Consider the following 23,826-nt stretch of genomic DNA (forward strand, 5'->3'; position numbering starts at 1 on the left):
CCCACATTCTGGAGAAGGAGACTAAATAAACAACATACACAATTATGTATCTATCACTTTGAGTATGGACTTCTTTCTATGTTTTCCTGCAATGAATCTTCATTTATAATATTGATTATTGGGGTAACATTTGTGAATCGTTCGCCATCAATAACAACTGAGATGTGGAAAAAATCACAATGTCTGTAACTAACCTATAAACTTGAATAAATATTTCATACTGAAAATTAATGTAACAACGGAATGATAATATTTTAATTAGATTTCATTCGACACTAGAATGAATAAAAAGTAAATAAAATATTATTTTTCAGTAGGTTTTATTTAACCTTCATCCGAAAAACGAAGATTTTGTTCTGCATCCATTTTAAACTTCCCTCAGTCATGTGCCTCAAAAATTAGACCAGAAGAAGTGATGAACTCCTATGTGATGTTTTTTATATAAAATTGGCAGTGAAACACTAAATAATAGAATTCACGAAGTATCTGCTGCCTCACTTCGCTGATATCAGTGTCATCAAAAATATTCAAATGCCATTTAGTGTATACTATATTACCGCAGTCGCTGACTATCCAATGAATTGATGCAACTTCATACATGAATTGGAAAAATTACGACTTCATGCATATCTGCTTCCGAACGAAAAAAAATATGAATAATTTCAATGATAGTCCCAATTTATGATTTTCCGAACATATTCTGAAATATTTTGAATAGATGTGAATTCAAATCAATCATTCATTGAATAAATACCGTTCAAATCACTTGCCGAATCCTCTTCCCGGTTTTTTCCAATGATTTTTTATTCTTCAGTTGTTTTTCGCTCAGTTTTCTATATGAATTTCTCATCGAAATCTTTACTATTACATTAAAACATCCATTCAACTAAATGATGAGTATACAAGCACGTGAATTGGAATTGTTTAATATAGTTTATTACGAAACTTCCAGATGGAACATTTACACAATTTTATTTCATGAATCAATCATTAACGGAAAGAATTGAAGTCAGAAACTACTGTGTAATAAATTTAAAAGGCTCTGACTCGAAATCCTACTCTACTTTCTATGCTACTAGAAAATTTTGTGGAGATTGCCACTATCGTTTGTAAGTGGTGGTATATTTAGGTGTTCGAAATCACACGTTGAAAGGTAAGACCTCGTTTCAATTTCTGAGGGTTGTCGTTGAGCGACAGCTGGTTAATGGAAAAACAGATTTTAATCAGATAGATCTGTGGTAGTAAAAAGTTTAGAATTCATCACGTGTGGATAATTTCTTCTTCAATGACAGCAAATTTCATATGCCAATGTAAACGTCGTCAGCTTGAGTATGTACTCGTTTTTCAATCCCTCTGCAAAATCAAACTAGTTTTAGGTATAGTCATTCGTTCTCACGCAATCACTAATGAACATGATCAGTCGAAAGCTTTTTTGTGACCTAGTAAGTCACATCCCAATACATTTTACTGTCTTTTGAATAACCTCTATTTAAAAATAACACCCATTGGTCACTTCTGAAAGTTTTGTAGTCAACCCCACTACGATAACTCCTATTGAATCCATCCAAATTAAGTTATCCCACCTTAACAAACCCATAAAAATAAAAAGGATACCTCAGCTCCAGACCCATCCTGTCTGCATAAACTTCAGCTCGGCCATTCCCAATTTGTTCCACCACTTAACCGCCGAATAAGTACGAGTTCCGAACTCCGTTATTCACTTTTTTCTCTCGTTGTAGGAGGCCAGCCCCAATACTTCCTGCTGGAAGTATACGATTCGAGCACGGGTGTTCAGCTGGCGAACGTTTCTGCCAAGTTTCCAGTATTTATCGTGAGTGGACTCGATCCGGGAAAAACACTCAAGATGGTTGTGTACGGGGCCAACACCAAAGGAAGGAGCGAACAGGTCTCATTGGAGGGATTCACGCTGAACATCGCTGAAAAACAAACAGGTAGAGTCTTTATTTTGCTTTCCTTTTTTGCAGAGAGGGCTGCTTCTATAAGAATTTATAAAGGGTGTGACCGGAAAAAACGGTGCATTCAGTCTAGTATGAAATGTTTTGCATAAACAGGGTATTATATATTCGATGATCTATTAGACGTATCTGGAGAACAAAAAAAGATGAGAGTTTTAAATTTTGGTTACCGATGTAAATAGTGGTGATCTATCGTTTGATGACCGAAATTTTGCCACATCTATATATAACAGACTTCAACTTGGAAATTTCAAATGGAACACCTTATATATTATATCATTTTTGAATTCTGCATCAAAATCCAAATTACTTTTGTTAAACATGTTTTCAATGGTATGTTTAATATTTAATATCGCATAAATTAACTGATACATCAAACTCAACTTCTGGCAACATTGAGATAAGATATGGTGGTTGTTATGTCTCAATTTGTATCTTCGATAAACGACCATAACTAATTTTTTTTCAAATGGAACACCCTGTATATTATTTCAATCTTCAACTATGTCCTATACCTATACAACTGTGTCCTATACCTCTAACCGTTTATGAGGTATGAATTATTCTATAATTTTTTTTCTTCTATACAAGTATAACATTTCAGATACAAAATTCGGGAAAAATGTATTATTGAACATATCGAATAATGAATAATGACTTTTCATTAGTTCAGAAAGGTTTAATGGAATACATAAATGAAATTTCATAGTGGGTGTATGACAAACATTACTATTTCGACACAAGAACGAACACTTTTCAAAATTAAATTGATAACAAAAATAATTTTACACTAGAAAACAAGAGATAATATTGTGAAACTAGCTTCGCAATTATTTGACATTTGACACTGATAAGACAAAAATTCAGTAGCTCAGGTTCTTGAAATGCTGACCATTTACTTGTGAACATTGATGGATTGATGTTATTACATGATCAGTCGTGGCTCTGCGGATTTCCGACGCCTTGATTTCCTCGAAGACACATCTAACCCAATCTTTCAGTTCCTGTTTCGTATTGAAAGGTGTTCTATATACCTTCTCTTTGATTTTTTCACAGACGAGAAGATCTAGGGGAGGCAGATCCGGTGATTGAAGCGGTCAAATCCAAGGACCCAAACGACATATCCACCGATGTTCAAACATATCGGTTAGTTCTCTACTCACTTCACGTGTGCAATGTCCAGGAGCTCCATTCAACTAATACTAACAATTCCGAGACAAGTTCAGGGGCAATTTGTCCAAAAAATCACCCACAGTCGATCTCAGAATATCTAAATATTTTTCGAAATTCAACTTTTCAACATAATATGCAAATAAAAACTTTATCATCCATGAGCATACAAAAAACATTAAAACTGATTTTTTTTTGGAATCCCTTTGCTCAGGAGTGATTATTTCGACAATTGAATATTCCCTCACGTTAAAATTGTGATTCATCAGTCCGTATAATTTTTTTCAAAAAGTTTGGATCTTCGTATGTCCATGTTAGTGCCATTTCGTAAAATTCTACCCGTTTTGGTGGATCATCTTTATGCAAAGCTTGCAGCCTAATTAATTTATGATCGTGCATATTATGTTTTTGTAAAATTCTCCATACAGAAATTCGATATATTTCCAAATCAATCACAGCACTAGATACTGATGCATGAGGATGAGCATAATAATATCCTAAAATGTTTATTTCATTTTCCATATCACCAGTCACCGGAGTCACTGCTTCAATATGACAGTCGGACATTTTACGCTCTAGGAAGCTATTATATAGCGAATCGCGTGTAGCGGTTTTTGTAAAACCATTTATAGTGAAAATCATACAAAAAACAGTATTGATTAGTTTCGAACAAGTTATTGTCAAATCCATTATTTTGTTTTTAAAATCAGACTTAGATCATGACACACCAATTTCCTTGCCGAAATTCGGTTGTGAAATTCAAAATTAATGTGGCTTAAGATGAAAAACAGAGGTTGCATCTTTTGGTGCAACCAACTGATCTTCAGCCTTTCCCGTTTATTTAATGTATCATTATGGGAATAAAGACCTATATCATTATTATTTTTTTTTTTTTTTTTTTTCACCGTAGTGTGCGCTGGTCAGGCCCTATCCCCCGAAGCCCCGATACATTCGGGAGGGCGCGCCAGCATAATCAACCAATGACCACTCCCCACACCGTGGGGTAAGTGATCATTGGGTCCGAGAATCATGTGCCCTGAGCAAACGCAGTGAGCCAAGAATGACAGCCTTCTGCATCTGTGCGGCTAAGATTTCTGCCTTAATGCGGCAAGCCGGTATGATTTTGAGATTCGAGAGTAGAGAAGACATCATTCCACCAAGGACTCCAACAATCAGAACGACCATCTTGACAGAGTGATCTGGATAGAGTCTGCGGAGTTCGAAGAGAAAATCTCGATATTTTATCCGTTTTTCCTCCTCTTTTCTGACGATATTCGTCTCGCCAGGAGCTGAAAACTCCACGACAAATATCGTCTTGATCTGGTGGTCGAGAAGAACTACATCAGGCTTATTAGCTTGTATGAGCCTGAGGGTGGGGAACGAATAGTTCCAATAAATTCGGCACTTCTCGTTCCCCACAACGGATTCAATATCCCCCGGAGCGTAGGGCAACACCGGTGTCTCGTCAATACCGTAGGAGTGCCGTAGATGATAATATAGCACCCTTAGGGCCGCGTTATGTCTATGGATATAGGCCGAGACCGCATATGCTGGACATGCTGATAGCAAGTGCATTAGGGTCTCGGGCGCCTCGCGGCAGGCCCTGCACCTTGTGTCAGGAACCTCTATACCCATCACGCGACTGCGGTAGACTAAGGTGTTAAAGACACCATCCTGGCAAGCCATGATGAACCCCTCAGTTTCCGACTTCAGCCCACTCGACCTGAGAAAAGCGAACGTCAGGCGCTTTGATAAGCCAAGGTCTTCAATATTATTGAAGAAGACCCCATGCATTGGCTTATCCCATTATTATTATTATTATTATTATTATTATCATTATAATTATTATTGAAACTCTTTTGATATTCGAGTAGATGATTGGACATAGAAAAAGTTTCACCATATGTATTAAAGGAGTGAATTTTTGAAGGCCTGAGACCTACGCTGAAATTTCAAGGATGTGTGGATTATGCACTTGATTTTTTATTGTATTGGAAATTTTATGCTTGCATAGAAACAATTTTTTTATAATAGTTCATATCTCATAAACGGTGAGAGGTAGGTAAAGGATATAGTAGATCAAAGTTGTTCACGTTGGTTGGCTCAATTCAAAAATTGAATAATATACAGGGTATTCCATCTGTGTAAAATAAAATTTGAGTTTCTTTCTGAATTAACAACCACCATATCTTATCTCAACGTTACCAGAAGTTGAGTTCGAGTATCAGTTAATTCATGCGATATTAAATATTAAAAATGCCATGTTTTCGCCAAAAAAATTACAAAATAATTATTATTTCAAAAACGATGAAAGAGTATACAACATGTTCCATAAAAGGAATTTGGATTTTGATGCATAATTCAAAAATGATATAATATATAGAGTATTTTATTTGAAATTTACAAGTTGATGTCTGTTACATGTAGATGTGGCAACATTGCGGTGATGAAAATATTTTCAAACGATAGATCACAATTATTTACATTGGTAACCAAAATTTTAAACTCTCATTTTTTTCTTGTTCTGTAGAGACGTCTGATAGACCATCGAATATGGAGTACCCTGTATAAACACGAGCACCAAAGTTATTACGAAGTTGCTCTCAATATTTTTGAATTTTCACTTGTTTCTGAGTAGGCTATAGCTCTTTCACAATCAATTGAGTAAAAATACTATACTATAAAATTGATAGTTTGTTAAACTGAATGAAAATTTGTCTATACCGATATAATAAAACTGATTTTTTTTTTCTTTCGTTTGAACTGCCAGTTGATTTTGAAAAAAGATTTTTACCCCATTCATAAGTGAGGCATTTAATCTATTATCAAACCTAATGTATAAGTTTGGAAATGTCCTTATAGGACGAAACTGAAGTAACGTTAGTTACAAATAAAAGTGGTAAAAAAACATAAAATATTCCAATTCTCTTTTCTTCATTAATTTCTACAAAATAAATAAGTCATCAATCAAACACAAGTCAGTTTTTTCAAATGAAACACGCTGTATTCTATGATGGTTTTAAAATTCTCATAGCTCATTTGAATAAAGTTTAAAAAAAAGGAATTCGGTTCAGTTCCGGAGATTTTCAAAAAAAAAACTGCCAATTTCGTTCAGTTTTTTTTTCTAATGTCATTCAAGAATCCTTTCTCAGTGTCACTTTTCACACAAGATAGCGTTTAGAGATTCCAATATGATGTTTCGTCTCCGATAAACCAGCAACAATTTCAATTTCTCATATGGACCGGAAAAAATTATCTAGTTTAAGTAAGCTTTTTCGGCGAAAACTTCACAGATTCAACACAATAATCGTTCAATACCAAACTTCGACTAATTCATTTTACTCACTCCTTTATGATTTTCGTACTGGTCCTTCTAATCTTAGAAGCATTATTATATATTGTGGAATTGTATATCAATTCAACTTGAAATATGAAATGTTTTTCTTTCCTCTTATATGCATCAAGTTCGAATCCTGATATAAAATTAGTTGATCTCTCTTGAGTAGTCTATTTCAGAAAAACAAACAGGTAAATCCGTCCATTTTATTCGTTTCCATTAGGGTACGTCAGCATTAGAGATTTTACTGTTATCGGTTCCAATTGACTTTTACGATACATTGAAAAATTCAGGTTTTTGTTCATTTTCACTGGGATAATAAAAGCCGTTCCATTGTACCTACCATGGATAAAAAATCAGGAATGTGAGTTTCTTGAAACAAGAGTCATAATTATTATTCGTGGAATCAGGATTGAATCGGTTTATTCCATATTCCCAAATCAAATTCAATTTTCAATCCGTAATAATGATAATAATAATAAAAGCGTTTACTGTCCAACAGATTTATATTTATAGAGCAGTAATGAATAATTTTATCGTACAAATTATTGCACTACTTCACTATGTTACGATTAGAACTGCATTCCATATAAAACAAAAAATCAAATGAAAATTAAATATGAATCATTGATGATTATTCATAATCACAATTGGATAAGATATTAATTGTTGAGCTCGCACATACTACAACAAAATATATCACATAAAATAGGCAGCTGGTTTACAGTACTGTACAACAAATCCACCGGTGACTCTAACTATGATTTGATTTGAGTTTTTTTCCACAAAAAAGTGGTATTATTTTCAGATGTTGATCTTGGTACAAGAAAATCTATTGCAGAAAGTGATCGTCCGTTGCACAGTTTTCCTTCCCCCGACAGTAGGGATTTTTAAGTTTGGAGTATCTACATGACAGATTGGTACTGGATGGAGCTCGTTATGTCGTCAGGAGTTCGGATTCTCTCCTCTGTATGTTCCGTGACCGTAAGAGAGCAGGCATTGGAGCATTTTTTCCATACGGCAGCTGCCCTGCCAGCTGGTGTACTCGTTTCAGTTTTCGATCCTGAACGAGGTGTTCACAACTCTGTCATTAAGTTGGAAGCCATTCAGGAAAAGGCTCATTTGAAAGCCATAGAGATCACTTCACCTCTGCGACAACACTAGGATAAGACAATGCATGGCTTCTTCTTCAACAACATCAAAGACCTTATCAAATCGCCCGACTTTCGCTTTCTTCAGGTCGGGTGAGCTGAATTCGAAAACTGAGTGATTCATTATGGCCGGCCAGGGTGATGTATTCAACACTTCAATTTACCGCAATCGCGTGCAAGGCCTGCTGCGAGGCGTTCGAAATCCTAATGTACTTGCTGTCAGTATGTCCAACATACTGCGCTTGCTCAAGGTACATGATTCTCGGCCTCAATGATCACTTACCCCACGGCGTGGGGAGTAGTCGTTGGTTGATAATGCTGGCGCACCCTACCGAATGTATCGGGGCTTCGGAACATAGGGCCTGACCAGCGCCACTGCTGTAAAAAAATAATAATTATAACAATAATAATAACGCTTGAATTCGTGTTATGAGTTGTTTACAAGCATCTTATACACACGAATACTCACCGAAGTTGACCAAGTGTTCGAACGGAGAGGGTTGAAGAGAGGAGTCGCTGGATGTAAAGAGAATCTGCTCATCGATAGATGTGTAACGCAGGACTCGATACAATATTAGCTCAACCTCTCTATGGCCTGGATCGATTACCGTAAGGCATTTGATACAATATCGCATGAGCTCATCTTGCATTTGTTCAGATGCCTTGTGGTACCCGACAAAATAGTGAGATGCAATGAACAACTGATACCACTTTGGCCAACTCGCTTCACCATAACATTTGGTCGGGCAAGAGTCCAAACAGGGTGGGTCACTTTCAGAAGGGGTGTATTTCAGGGTGATTCCCTCAGTCCCCTTCTTTTCTGCATCTCACTATTGCCATCATCCGTTGCTCTCAGAAATACTCGAGGATATAACTGTGGCACCCCTGGAAATCGGAGGCACAAGGTCACCCATTTGTTTTATATGGACGATCCTAAACTTTATGCCTCTGGAGGAAAGAATCTCCATCAGTCCTCGAGGGTGGTGGAAGAGAACACGCATGCTATGAGTATGAAATGTGGAATATACAAATGTGCAATGATCCATCTCAAAAGAGGACGATGCGGAGACTACGGAGAGGATGTGCAACTCGTAGGTGGAAGCATCCTACAACATTTGGATGCCGGACGTATACTTACCTCGGGGTGGAACATCGCCACTCACAAAAGGTAACAGCAGTTAGGATCTCTCTCCGCGGCAAGTATCAGCGCAAACTTTGACAGATCTGGTCATCGGAACTGTCGGAGATGAACAAAGTTGCTGCAAAAAATATGCTTGCCGTTCCAATCTTACTCTACTCGTTTGGAGTGGTGAAGTGGACTCGGGAAGAGTTGTATCAACTTGACGTGAAGACCCGAAAAATGATGCATCTCTATAGGAGTTTGCATCTCTAATCGTCCATTCCACGGTTGAACTGCCCCCTGCAATAGGGAGGTCGTTGACTTTTGAGTTTGCAGTGTTTACATGACAGAATGGTACTGGATATAGCCTGTAGAGTCGTCAGGGGTTCGTATCCCCTTATATGCATGGTCCGCGACCATGAAAGATCAGGAATTGGAGCATTTATCTTCAGGGCAGCTGCTCTAGCAGCTGATGAACTCGGTTTAGTTTTCGACACTGAACGAGGTAGTTACAACTCTGTCACCGAGTTGGATCCCGTTCAGCAAAAAGCTCAAATAAAAGCCGCAGAGATCACCTTACTTCTGAGGAAACACAAGGATAAGCCAATGCATGGGGTCTTCTTCAATAACATTGAAGACTTTGGCTTATCAAAGTGCCTGACTTTCGCTTTTCTCAGGTCGAGTGGGCTGAAGTCGTAAACTGAGGGGGTTCACCATGGTTTGCCAGGATTGTGTCTTCAACACCTCAGTCTACCGCAGTCACATGATGGGTATATAGGTTCCTGACACAAGGCGCAGGGCCTGCCGCAAGGCGCCCGAAACCCTAATGCACTTGCTATCAGTATGTACAGCATATGCTGGATATGCTAATAGCCCTAAGTGTGCTTTATTACTATCTACGGCACTCTTACGGTATTGACGAGACATCGGTGTTGCCCTACGCTCCGGGTGATATTGAATCCGTTGTGGGAAACGAGAAGTGCCATATTCATTGGAACTATTCGTTCCCCACCCTCAGGCTCATATGAGACGATATTTGTCGTGGAGTTTTCAGCTCGATATTCGTCCGAAAAGAGGAGGAAAACGAATAAAATATCGAGATTTACTCTTTGAACTCCGCAGACTCTATCCGGACTACTCTGTCAAGATGGTTTTTCCGATTGTTGGAGTCCTTGGTGGAATGATGTCCTCTCTACTCTCAAATATTACCGGCTTGCCGCAGTATGGCAGAAACCTTAGCCGGACAGGTGCAGATGGCTGTCATTCTTGGCTCTCTGCGCTTGCTTAGGAAATATGATCCTTGGACCCAATGATCACTTACCCCACTGCGTGGGGAGTGGTCGTTGGTTGATAATACTGGCGCGCGATCCCAAATGTATTAGAGCTTCGGGTGATAGGGCCTGACCAGCACACACTACGGTGAAAAATAGTGATAATAATAATAATAATAAGCGTCTTCATTTGTCGTGTAGTTCTCAGCTCCTGGCGAGACGAGTATCGTCCGAAAAGAGGAGGAGAAACGGATAAAAATATCGAGATTTTCTCTTCGAACTCTGCAGACTCCATCCAGACCACTCTGTCAAGATGGTTGTTCTGATTATTGGTGTTCTTGGTGGAATGATGCCCTCTCTACTCTCGAATCTTAAAATCATACTGGCCTGCCGCACTAAGGCAAAAATCTTAGCCGGACAGATACAGAAGGCTGTCATTCTTGGCTCACTGCGCTTGCTCAGGGCACATGATTCTCGGACACCTCGTTGTGGGGAGTGGTCATTGGTATCGGGGCTTCGGGGGATAGGACCTGATCAGCGCATACTTCGCTGTAAAAAAATAATAGTCATCTTTATTATTTTCAAAGAATTAATAATAAAATCAAGATTGAGAAAATACATCGACAGAAAATTTTTAAAAATAAAGGGCGAAGTTCAGTTTAGTTCCTGAATGAATTCAACAACTGAACTGGATATAGGCCGGTCTCGGCCATAATAGGCTTTGACTATGATGTTTCTAAATTTGACTTTCAATTTGTTACACTCAATGACATTTTTTTATTGCACGAGTCATTGAATTTTTGGCGAAAAATGGCTTTCATAATTGAAGAAAGAAGATATATGATACAAATTTATTACACATACGATAGAAACAGTGTTAGGACATCGGAAATTTATTCATACTTGTATCTCAAAAGGCGATAACCACATCGAACTATGTTCTAGTTATCAAACCAAAATCGGAATTAGATCGAATTTGAAACACCCTATATGTTTCTGAGATATATTATTTGGTAAATCATTGTTTCCAGTCCTTTCCCTCGGCACCAGAGATCAAATCGAAATCGCCCCAATCCTTGGAATTCTGGTCGGCATCGTGACGGCCCTCCTTCTCGTTACCGTCATCATTCTAGGAGCTCTCAAGATCAGAGCGGCCCGGAGGGAAGGTTCTCAGGCCCTCAGGCCAGGATTCCTGCCAGTCAAAGAGAAAGTGACGCTGCCACTACGTTCGGAATCTGAAGACCTCTTCGAGAAGGATGACAAGAATCCGGACGTCATCCCGAGTAACAAAGGTGGGGTGGATTGTAGTATTTTTGGTATTTTGTCGTTATAGTTAAGAATTACTTGATTGATTAGTCCAGTTTTTCTTTCAATTATTATGATTTCGCACAACTGATTTTCATTAAAAAATAACATTTTTTTGAAGGTGATTGACAATGTTTCATGATGAATTTCACTATTTCCATTGTCTACTATATAAAATGATTTGAAATCCCTGAAACAACTAAAAAAGAAGAATTAAAAATGAATAGCTGAAAATAACAATCATATTAAGCAAAATAAACCTGAAAAGAAATAATAGTGAAATAAAATAGAACAAATGAACAAAAATAAATGAAAATGAAGAAATGTAAAAAGAAAATAAAAATAAAAAGCTGAGAGATTTCAAGTCACGTTAGTTCACGACGTTTCGATTGTTAGTATCTACAATCGTCTGCGGGTGATGACTGGACTGATTCCTCCGAGAGATGACTATTTATAGGTCGTTCGAGTACTTTCACTTATCCTTGCTTTCCATTTTCCGCTTCACTAGTTCCGTGGGAGATGACCGTTTGGCGGGAGTTGGCCATTTTTCGCTTGATGATGGGTTTCCATATGTTGCGTATTTCTACGCTGGCTTGGCTGAATACGTTATTGGACAACATGTAAGCGGCTTCCTTGAATTTTCTTCTAAACCAATGTTCCTCTCTGTGCAAGATCTCAGCTTGGGATCACTCGATGTTGTGTTGATGGGTCCAAACATGGTCTGCTATTCCTGATTTGCTGGTTTCCCCTCGCTGTGTGTGTTTCTTGTGCTCGGCAATGCGAACAATCAATGGCCTCTTAGTTTCACCAATATAGGATTTTCCGCACTCACAGGGTATCCGGTAAATGCAATTCTTGGAATCGCAGTCCACGTTTGGTGGCCTGGTTTTCGTGAGGCTGCTACAGATAGTGTTACCGGATCTGAAACAGGTTCTGATGTTTTACTTGGAACCAATTTACCGGATACCCTGTGAGTGCGGAAAATCCTATATTGATGAAACTAAGAGGCCATTAAATGTTCGCATTGCCGAGCACAAGAAACACACACAGCGAGGGGAAACCAGCAAATCAGGAATAGCAGACCATCGAGTGGTCCTAAGCTGAGATCTTGCACAGAGAGGAACATTGGTTTAGGAGAAAATTCAAGGAAGCTGCTTACATGTTGTCCAACAACGTATTTAGCCAAGCCAGCGTAAAAATACGCAACACATGGAAACCCATCATCAAGCGAAAAATGACCAACTCCCGCCAAACGGTCATCTCCCACGGAACCAGTGAAGCGGAAAATGGTGAAAATAAGTGAAAGTATTATTTCATTTCAGGTTTATTTTGCTTAATATCATTGTTATTTCCAGCTAGTCATTTCAATGGTTCGGACAATGGAAGTCCGAACTAGTGAAATTCAAAAAATAACAGTTATGATGTTCACAACTGATGTGAAAACTTTCTGAAATCGAAATAAAATTTTGAAATTATTCAAAAACACTTTTTTCATGTTTGGGGATTGATAAAATCATTCGAAATAGATTTAAAAAAACAATCTTAACTGTTATTGAACGGTTTGCTCATTACTTCAAAAAAAGGTGTTGAGGTTTTCAGTTTTCCATCTAATTTTTACATATGTGATGGTTGGTCTTCCCCTTTTCCTTTCTCAATTATATTTCAATCAACTCATGCGTTCATTATTGCTTATTCGAAATGAGAGCTCACGTGCTATCTGTAGCCAGTTCAACATGTTATATCCACATATTATTTTCTGATTGTTTTCTATTCAGGACAGAGAAATGAAATATGTTTGGCGTCGTCTCATCAGCCACATATGAAAAATTTCGGGATTCCCGTATTTAGAAATATTTTCTGAGGCTTTATTTGTTGGGAATGACTTGAGTAGGATCATTTACTACTTCTGCGTATGGCCCATTGGATCAAATTTGGATATTTGGGATAAAATCAGGGGTTCATCTGTCAAATTTTTCACCCTTTTAGTTGGATTGCGATCTCGCCGTTAGGTGCTCCCCAGCCACTAGTTTAGCTATAACCTTGTACTTTCTCTGCCTTTTCTAAATAAGAAATCCAATGAGAGGAACTCTCATTGAATTGTGAACTCCTTTGGCTGAGACAGTTCGGTATGCAGAACAAAATCTAAAAAAAATGTTTTGGTTTTTACCTCTCCACTTCTACAGGAAAAGTATGGAAATATTGCAAAGAAAGATCAAAGCAAATGACTTCAAAATGTACTTTCAACAAATATGTGTACCCATAGATCATGCAAAGAAGTAACTTTCAGACACAAACTGAAAGAAAAAGCCCCTCTGAAACAACTACTCTTATATTATAAACATCGACTCACACAAAAGGAAATATACTTTCGAAACAACTATGTTTATACGAACATTGAGTCATACAAAATACAACTTTTCCCATCCAGTTTGTACTTAGAACATTCGTTAAGGAATTGAGTATGATATTCACAGGATTGCTACACAATATAGTGTATGAAAGAAAAAAACCCGAATTTCAGCAATCCTGTGAATAATATCGTTTTCGATTACATGACGTATGTTTGGAGTGCAAACTGGATACAAAAAAGTGTTTTTGTATAATTCAAAGTTCAAATGAGAGTAGGTTTTTTTGTCAATTGGTATCTGAAAGTAACTCTTCTGCATGATTTACACATCTTTGTATATAGTTCATTTTAAAATCAATTTCTTTAAAAAATTCCCAATTTTTTTCAATCTACCCTTGAAACATACCTTTTCTCATTCAAATTGTGAAGGTTTTCATTTCATCTAAATATCTTTCTGACTGTATAAACCAAGTGCTCATATCAGATAAGATTGAACAAATAATTGGTTTCTGCAAAATAATTTATGTTATGTGTTACAGTTCATTTGCTTCATTTAGAAAGTTAAAATTTTTCATCTTGTCGAATTTTCAGATTTTTTCTTTATACCTGAACATATATAGTTTATTTTGAAATCAATTTATTTGAAAAATTACCAATTTTTTTGCATGAAGATGAAGAAATAGAGAACCAAACCTTTGTCTCACAAAAATTAATCTCCCCTTGAAATATACCCTTTTTCATTCAAATTGTGAAGGTTTTCATTTCATCTAAATATTTTTCTGACTGTACAAATCAAGTACTCGTATCAAATAAGATTGAACAAATAACTGATCTCTGCAAAATAATGTACGTTCTGTGTTACAGTTCATTTTCTCCATTTAGAAAGTTATCATTTTTTATCTTGTGAAATTTTCTATACATACCTGAACATCATTCGGAATATTTCATTTCGAATCTATCTGATATACTTTTCTTGAAAGTAGTTATTCATTTCATGTTTGAAGATATCAGGTAGCAGAATCTTTCAATGATTTATTTTTTTTCCGGACAAAACTCGTATCCACCAGAAATAATTGAGTCCATTGATTTGTTTTCCTTCATCACATCACAGCATTTTTTGGTTTCCACTAGAGATTTTGGTTGGCTAAGGGCTGACATACGAGGGCTGTTCAAAAAATTAGGTGAGATAAATTTTGTATAAAAAATATTCATTTATCCATCAGATATAATGAATTTGTACCAGCGTTTTTTCCATTCTTCAAAACAGTTCTGCACTTCTTGGTACGTCCTTGAGTTCTCCCAGCGATTATGTTTGTATATCCTCAATCGTCACAATACACCGTCTTTTCATGAGTCTCTTCAATCTCGGGAACAGAAAAAAGTCGCAGGGGACCAAATCTAGTGAATACATTGGCTGCTTCATAGTAACGGTGTTGTTCTTTGTCCAAAAAATCACGATCAAGCAGTGACGGGTGAGCAGGTTCATTATCGTGATGCGAAAGCCATAAATTGGTTTTCCACAATGGCGGACTTCTCGCAAGCGGCTTTCACTTCAGGATATTACTTCTTATTGACCGTACGACCGTACTTGATGAAGATCGATAGTAATTTCATAAACTACAACTCACAATAGTTTGATCTCCACAAACTTCATTTGAAAAATATATCACGACATGTTGTAGTTTATGAAATCACCCATGATTTGTCATCAGTAATGTCTCTTTTGAGCAAATATGTATCGTCGTTGATGTCATTCAACAGTTCCTGAACGATGCTAATGCGACAGTTTCTTTGGCCAAAATTCAGCAACTATGGAACGAACTACGCTGCCACATGCTTCATGTCCAAAATTTTTGAAAAAATTGCGTGGCATGAACTAACTCATCTGCTAACATTCTCAGCAACTTCTCTGAAAATAGTGATTCGACGACTCTCCATAACAATTTCCTTCACATTTTGAACATTTTCATCAAATTTTGATGTACTGGTGCGACCAGGACGTCCAGGGCGTGCATCTCCTCGAGCTTTCGTGAACATTTTTCGACTCAGAGTAATTTGATGCAGATTCTTGTATCTGTTTTTTTCGATAGCAGAAAATCCTGGAACAGTCAAAACACTTCTGACTTTGATGCCTCCCACCAACAAACTAAACATGCTAAACAGCTGAAACATATGTTCGGGATTAGTGTACCAACATAAAAAATCGAAAAATTGCTAATCGAATGTACGTAGCTCGAGAAATTTGAACATTCACCTTCTTTTTTGAAAAAATCACGTATAGGTTTTCTGGATTCTCCAATAGTTGAGATATTGAATCCTGTCCCAGGAATCAAGGAGTCCTCATGAACATTTGTATGTTTTCAGTTTGAGAAAATGTTTTTGGAGATACTCTCGGATAATCAGTATGAATTTCGCCAAGCCAAGTCAACACAATATACAATGGTTCATTTGACAAAAAAAAAAATTGAGGCTGGATATAGGAGAAACCTCATTATGTGTCTTCGTTGACTTGGCAAAGGCATTCGACAGTCTGTCACCACAAATTACTGAGAATTAGAAAATAAAGGTTTCAGAGGTGAACCATTGAAACTTCTCACTAGTTACTTATCGTAGAGATCAGTAGAGATCAAGTTATTGAGTGTGGAGTGCCCCAAGGAACGGTGCTTGGACCTATTACATTCAATATTCAAATCAATAGTCTCTACAATATAGATGTGGAAGCGAATATCATCAGCTTTGCCGACGACACCGCCCTCCTATTTCGTGATATTTATCGTCGAAAGGGAATTGGAAACTTCATTTATTTGGTTCAATAGTAGGCTAATAACAGTAAACTTTTCTAAGACCTACTTTATTGCCTTTTCAATTCATAACAACAACTCACCCACATATATCAAAATCACAGTCAATATAAACGGCAATTTCATTGACATCGAAAGGAGAGAACATATAAAATATCTAGGCCTCATTATAGACCAAAATCTTAGATGTCAGGAACACGCTGAATACGTAACAAGAAAATTGAGATCATTGATGACAAAATTCAGATTCAAATTCAGATTTAAAATTCAAAATTCAAAAATTATTCAAGTCGAAACAAATGAACATACTTTATGCAAGCCTAGTCCAAACACATTTAAACTATGGCATACTTATTTGGGGTGGGATAATTAATGATTTCATTTCTGACCGGGATATTATAAGCTTATATCGTCATAGTTACGCTATCAATAAAGAGGGTCATAACTCCCTTGGGACATTATAGATTTTATAATTCCCTGTACCTTTCACAAGTAAAAATAACATAGCAACAACCTAGCAACAAGAAAACTCTACTATAATCAACGGTACCTGATTCAAATATACCGGGAAGGTAATGAATTGGTACATTTTTCCGTTTCAAAAATGAACAAAATTTTATTGAAATCGGTCAGAAATAAAATTATCTATGTACCACGGGAATTAATGAGCCTCAATAACCTCAGGCAATTGCTGTCCCTCGGGCCAGAGGCCCTCGGGACGCAAACTTTGCCATCGGTAATTAAGGCCCTCCTAATTCCCTTGATACATAAATAACTAAAATTGAAAGCCTAGAAGTGACACAAAAATGGCAGATAAAGTTAATGCTCAATTAAAGTTACAGATTTCCGTCAGATAAACTCTTCCAACAATCTGAGCTATTTACAATCCATCAAATGTACTTCCTTAATCTTGCATCTCACCATCACCAACACAAGTATGAACTGCCCCAAATACTGAAAAACTGAACAACGACTGAAAAACCAAACAACCAGAGTACCAAAAGTTTGAACTACAAAAAACCAAAGATTTCTCTCTTATCTCTGGCCGATAATTTACAGAAAAATCCCAAATGAAATAAACACTTAATTTTCGTTTTCTATTTAGGAAGGAGTTGAAGAAGATATGGATTTTAAACCAGCTCCCCGAACTAATTCTCGAAGCTTTTTAAAGAGAAATTTAGAAAACAATTTTAATACAAATTGGTCCCTGACAATACATAGACACAGAAAACTCTAAAGTACATTCAACTTGAATGCCTATATTTCTGAATTTTTACTTTATTATTACATTTTATAGATCAGACTCATGTTTTAATAGCATGCCCACGCACGAGTTTTCACCTTTTAAGGGTCTTCTATTTCATTTGCTATTATTGTTACTGAAAATTATGAGCGAATCAATTATTATTATTATTATTAATTGTAGGATTCATACTTCTTTTTCCGCAGTTTTCATTCATTGCTTTATTATTGAAAAGCGTTCTTATATATGAATTCTGTATGATACTAAAAACCCTTATAATTTTAAAGATTTCCACTTTAATGTTATATTCATACTGGAAAGTCAGTTTATGTCCCTCTGAACAGCCATTTCCATTCACAATTATATCTGACTCTGCGTTGCCTTCAGAGTCCGATTTGAAATAATTTTCTCCCAAGTCGCCCTTCCAGCGAGTACGTTAATAATGGACGATTTAATAATTTTTTTGCAGATTCCGACTACCAGTTGGGTTCGGCCGTGCAAACTCCGGGTCTGAATAATTCAGTGACCGCTCCTGCTGAATACGAGACGGCAACCCCTGTCACCCCGCACCAGCAAAGCCCCGGAGCACTTCAAGAGGCCTACATGGCTCGGGACAGGAATTACATACCGCAACACGTAAGTTTCTCGATTTTGAGCAAAGTTGAAGGGAGGACTTTCGACTGGAGTTCGAGAAAGTGGAATTTGGCGGGCGATGACGAAGGCAGACCCGTATCATAGTAGTTGTTAAAATTGTTCAACTATCGTATACCTAGTCTCGCATACCTTCCGATATCTGCAGAGACCCCGGGGTTGTTTTGCCACGTGGTTGGTTTTTGCTGTGGATTATCTGGGTCGTATTTTCGGATACAAGCACTATGTTGAATTCTTTCAGGGCTGTCCAGAACCCGGCTGTGATGCATATTTTAAAGTGTATAGTAATCAGAAAATACTTTTGGGCATAAATAGTATAGATAATAGAATTTTTGTCTAAATATATGATCAATATTTGGCATAATTTATTTAACTTTATTCTTTTAACATTCCATTCATATGTTATTCTTTGAAAGTGAAGCTATCTTTTACTATTATTGGGGAAATCCCCAGAAAGTATTTTGTTTTTGTAGACTGAGTATTTGTTGGTACCCGTATTAGTTGATCTTGTGCTGTCACTAGTTTCGTACTGCCACTGTGTACCTACAGCTTTGAATTTTACACATTATAATAAGTTGCAGTTTTAAGAAATATAATCAACTAACTCCATTATGTCTACGAAAAAGCGAAAATTAGGTGATGAACATCGTGTATTTAATGAGAAGTGGGAATTTGACTATTTTATTTGCAATAATAATGACAACATTCAGTGTATGATTTATATACAAGTTTTGTCTGTGAGTAAAGAATATAATGTTGAACGTCATTATACCATTTTACACGAAGAAAAATATGAAATACATGTCGATGAATCAAGAAAAATTGTTGTGACTGAGAATAAGAAGAAATACGGTGTGTTTCAAATATGTTCCTGTATTGTGACTTTCTGCCCTTTTACAAGCCAGAACAGAAATTGGAATGGATTATTTTAAGATCCTTGGTGATCGTTTTCCCAAACTAACAGATTTTGGCTTGAAAATGGGATCGATGATGGGCTGCACTTATTTATGTGAAAGTGCGTATTCAACCGTGAACTTTATAAAATCTAAGTATAGGTCTTCATTGTCAGATAAATCATGTCTTCATGCAATGCGTCTGGCAAAAACGAATGTTGACGTTGATATCGTTATGATTGCCAAAGATGAATTATGAACCAATACACGAATTTATTTTTGAAAACAGTTTTTTGTTCCTGCAGTCCTCCAGCTTCTGGTGTAAATTCAATTAGCCCGCGAAGGCATGTAGCTTGGACAGCCCTGCTTTTGTGTAAAGGCAATTATAATGTTACTTTCAGGAACACTATATTACACATATGATTTTAAAATATGATAGAACATGATACTTGATGGAAATCCACTATAACGTATTGAAAAATGTGAGATTTCCACTTGAAACCGTGACACGTGTTTCGCTATACAAAAATATCTTCAGACGTCTCAATATTGTTCAACTTTTTGGGAACTATTCATAAAACTGGGGAATATGAGTGTGGTCTGAAACGTTTCAAATCTAACAAAGATGGAAGACATTTTCATCGTTTTTTTTTCTCTATATCTGTAGTCTCCTTTTACCTCTACACAATCCTTCCAGCGATGATCCCATGTCTGTAACCCGTCCAAATAGTACTCTGCTTTTTCTCTGCAGAATAATTGTTCACGAAAATGATTTCGTCTTCATTTGACAAAAATGTCTGCCCTTCGAGTGTACTTTCTAGATGAGAAAATAAACAGAAGTCGCTTGGGCTAGATCTGGTACGTTAGGCGCATAGTCAAGCACTTTGAATTGTAGTTCGTAGATTTTAGCCATGGCAACTGGTGAGGTGTGAAACAGGATTTTCTTCTACAAATGTGGCCATTTTCCCGCAAATTCTGCCGTCAGCTTTTCGAATAATGCTGCTTAGTATGCTCCTGTAATGATTCCTCATGTTTGAAGATAATCGAATGAAATAACCTATGACTATGTCAAAAAACAGTCGAGATCACTTTCCTAGCTGGTAAAACCAGTTTTTGCTTCTTTAGGACCAGTTCCTTCTTTGTAGTCCACTAATTGAACTGTATTTTTATTTGGGGCATATGATGGTATATCGTTCAATCTATAGTAAATAATCGGTGCTTGCAGCACCCTCCTTTGCAAAAGAGTGAGCAGCCACATTGTCTTCCAAGCCAGTATGATCAGGAATCCATACCAAAGACAACCTGTTGAGTCATCATATCGAGGAGAGTCGTTTTCGGCAATTTGCTACCAATTTGAACATTGCTCGGTGGCAGTCAAGAGCTTTCAACGCGGCTCGACTGTCCGAGAGTATACAGTCGCATAGGTTCCTAGGCAGGTTGATATCTCTGTCGTGGACCTGCGACTGAAAACACCTGCACCATAATCGGAAGGTGTTTTTAAACCATCTGTGAACCAACAACTATCTGCACTTAATATTTCCTTCTACCGGAGAATCCAATCCTCTCTACTAGGAAACAGTACTTCATAAGGCAGTTCGTAGCTGACAGTTGGAGGCATAAAGTCAATAGTCATTTCCAGAATGCTGTGATTCCAGTATCAACCAACAGTCTGTTGCACTCTGCATTAAATTGATTTGTGCAGTTGGCAATGTCTATATGCAGTCCATCTAGATCTAGCCTTTCTCCAGAAAAATGTGGAGAGGAGGTAGATCTATGGCCGCTGACGGTGTGGTACTGATGAGACCACTGATGGCCAGACAAGCCTGTCTCTGTAAGCCAGAGAACTTGGCCTAGGCCGTTTTCTGTAAAATCTTTGGCCACCAGGAAATTGCACCATAAGTGATCAATGATCACATAAATCCAATAGATTTGTTCATGACCTGAACCCCAAAATTTACCATAAATTTTTCGACATGTCCATTGGAACAGTCTGGCTTTGTGTGAAATTTTTTCCAAGTGAGCGTTCCAGGTGGGTTTTTTATCATGGCCAATGCCAAGATATCTCACCTCCGTTCCAAATGGAATGCCCTCACCGTTGAGGGAACGTGATGTTAGATCGTCCAATTGTGTGATAGGATACCTCTATCTCAAAATATACCACATGACGATCATACATTATCTGTTCATGCACTTCACCGATGTTTTGTAGCACAACCACCGATTTTGGACGACCTTCACAGAATTCATCTGCGACCGAACTATGACCACGATTGAATTCACTAAACCAGCGATATACTGTGGTTTTTGATTGTGCTTCATGGCCATATAAAGAACTGAGTTCATCCACTTATTCTTTTTGGGATAATCCACGTCGAAAGTTGTGAAAAATAATCCAACAAAAACCTTGTCTTGAAATTCACGTTTTTTTATCGAATTGATTTTTTTTGACTCGTTGAAAACAAAACATTTAGAACGTTGTGAGTACGTTTATGCTGAAAAATGTCAAACTTTATTATGGTGTTGCCAAAATTAACCTATTGATATCAGTGTTGCCAGTTCCCGAAATGAAAATAGTCCCCCATCGTATCTATTACCTTGAAGTGGCAAATGTGGAGGAAACGAGTTTTGTTTTCTCTCAACTTGACGATGAATCAAACATAACTCTCTAATTTTCTAAGCGGATTGATTTGCACTACTAAACTTGTTACAAATAGTAAGGTATGCAAAGCTCACTCTAACGTTGGTAGACAGAATTAATTTAAATTCTGAGAAACTCGGTTTCGTGTACCTAACAAAAACAACCACCATGATTACGTAATAGAGATCTATTCCCACGAGATTTCCAGGATTCATGCATATGTAATCAAATAGGTGGGCGACAGTGGAACAAAATTGAAAGGTAATATATAAATTCTGAAGGAGCAAATTATTTGTGGTTCATCTATCAAAAACAGTTCGAAAGTTCAAATTTGCAAACCGTTTTCGTAAGAATTTGGAAAAAATCACATCAATACTTCAGTCGTTATCAATACAATATCCCCAGCATCTAAAATATCCTTCAACTTCATAAGCGTATTTTATAAAATGAAACAGGGTGAAATTTATATGCCCACTTTCTAAAGCACATCAAAGCACCTCAAACTTGCTGGTCTTTATCCCAGTAATTTCTTTCGAAAAGTATTAGTACCAGTGGGTGAAACGTTGATTATCTAAAGAAAAATAATGAAAAGGTATGTTTCAATATAGGGCCTACTCAAGTTACTTTACCAAGTTCCGATTGTATTTCTGTCAATGAATAATTTGAGAAAAGTAATAACATAATAAATGCAATGAAACGATGGTTTGAAAAACGTTGAAAAATCATTGAGGTCATTCTTTTTCGAACTCTATTCGTCTCTTCAAAATGATTAGTCTCCTCAATCATCAAATTCTGGAACTATTATTACACTAGCACGTATGGAGAAAGTTCTAGAAATGACAGGCTTTAATGGGAAAAATGGGAAAGCTGTTATGAAAAACCGTTTTGTAATCATCAATAAGTGCTTTAAAAAACGTCAATAATCATGACAAATATGCTACATATATATGCTCACATCTATCTTTCCAGATATTGAAGTAATCACTTTCACTAAATAGGCAGATGTTAGAATGGAAAGTAATGTTGATGATTGATTAACAGATTACTCGCAAGAGAGTTTATCAGGTTCATCAGGGTTTATCAGGAATCAATAGTGTTGAAGTATTCTAGGGGATTATCTGAAAACTATAAGTCGACATAATTATTACTTCTTTTCTGCAGAAGACATATTGTTGTCTTGCAGTAACAAAAATGCGATACATTCAGATGGGAATGGGAACAGTGAACTAAACGTACTGAATCAATGTCAGAACTATCAAACCATCGGATGATTATTATCCAAAACTCTAAGAAACCCCTGAATAACTACTTTACTTGTGACCATTCATTTCATTCAGTCGACTTTCGAATCTTTGAAAACCATTTTTCTTCAATAAGTGGCGAATGTTGAGCATTTCGAACATAGTTTTCTGCCATTGAGTCCAATTGCTTCATTCGTATTTTTCGAAAAATTCTCTTGAAAAATATAAAATACCACAAAAATCCTGAAGGGTGTATATGAAATTCGGGATAGAAATAGTTCTCTCATTTTGTGCATTGTTGACTTCATTTCTGAACGTTCTGACCTGATACAAATTAAAACGGATTCTTATTGAAATTTTTGCTTCTGACAGTGAAGATTTTTTGCTTTCTTGAACTGGATGTTTTTTTGAATGTATTTCTCCATATTGCATTTGAAATGCATGAGTAGCCAAATATTCCTCTGATATCAAAACCTTGAAGATGAAACTATTTCAAAAACTTGATAATTTTTCAAAATCCAAAAGCAAACAAGTATTTTACTTTACTACAATTGATAACTATCTACCTTTATTCAACAATCAATGTGTATCCATATGAAGCCTTTGTTGTTTCGATGTATCTGGATATGTAGTTGGTTAGTACCTTGTCCACTAGATGGAGTGACATTTTGTTGTTTCGCTC

The 23,826-nt window shown here is 36.8% G+C and overlaps 1 protein-coding gene across 2 annotated transcripts in view; it reads left to right on the forward strand.

The window, feature by feature from the left end:
• side-VI (sidestep VI) overlaps positions 1-23,826 on the forward strand; it is an 841,483-nt gene that overhangs the window by 797,804 nt on the left and 19,853 nt on the right. For both annotated transcript variants that reach the window (XM_074171294.1, XM_074171295.1), the window contains exons 12-14: positions 1,740-1,952; positions 11,057-11,317; positions 18,191-18,357. In XM_074171294.1, coding sequence (XP_074027395.1) covers positions 1,740-1,952; positions 11,057-11,317; positions 18,191-18,357 — 641 coding nt within the window. The remainder of the gene's footprint in view (positions 1-1,739; positions 1,953-11,056; positions 11,318-18,190; positions 18,358-23,826) is intronic.

The sequence above is a fragment of the Leptinotarsa decemlineata genome, unplaced genomic scaffold (assembly GCF_025532065.1).
Source record: "Leptinotarsa decemlineata unplaced genomic scaffold, Ldec_3_MD MMD2_tig00000010_RagTag_RagTag, whole genome shotgun sequence".
NCBI lineage: Eukaryota > Metazoa > Arthropoda > Insecta > Coleoptera > Chrysomelidae > Leptinotarsa > Leptinotarsa decemlineata.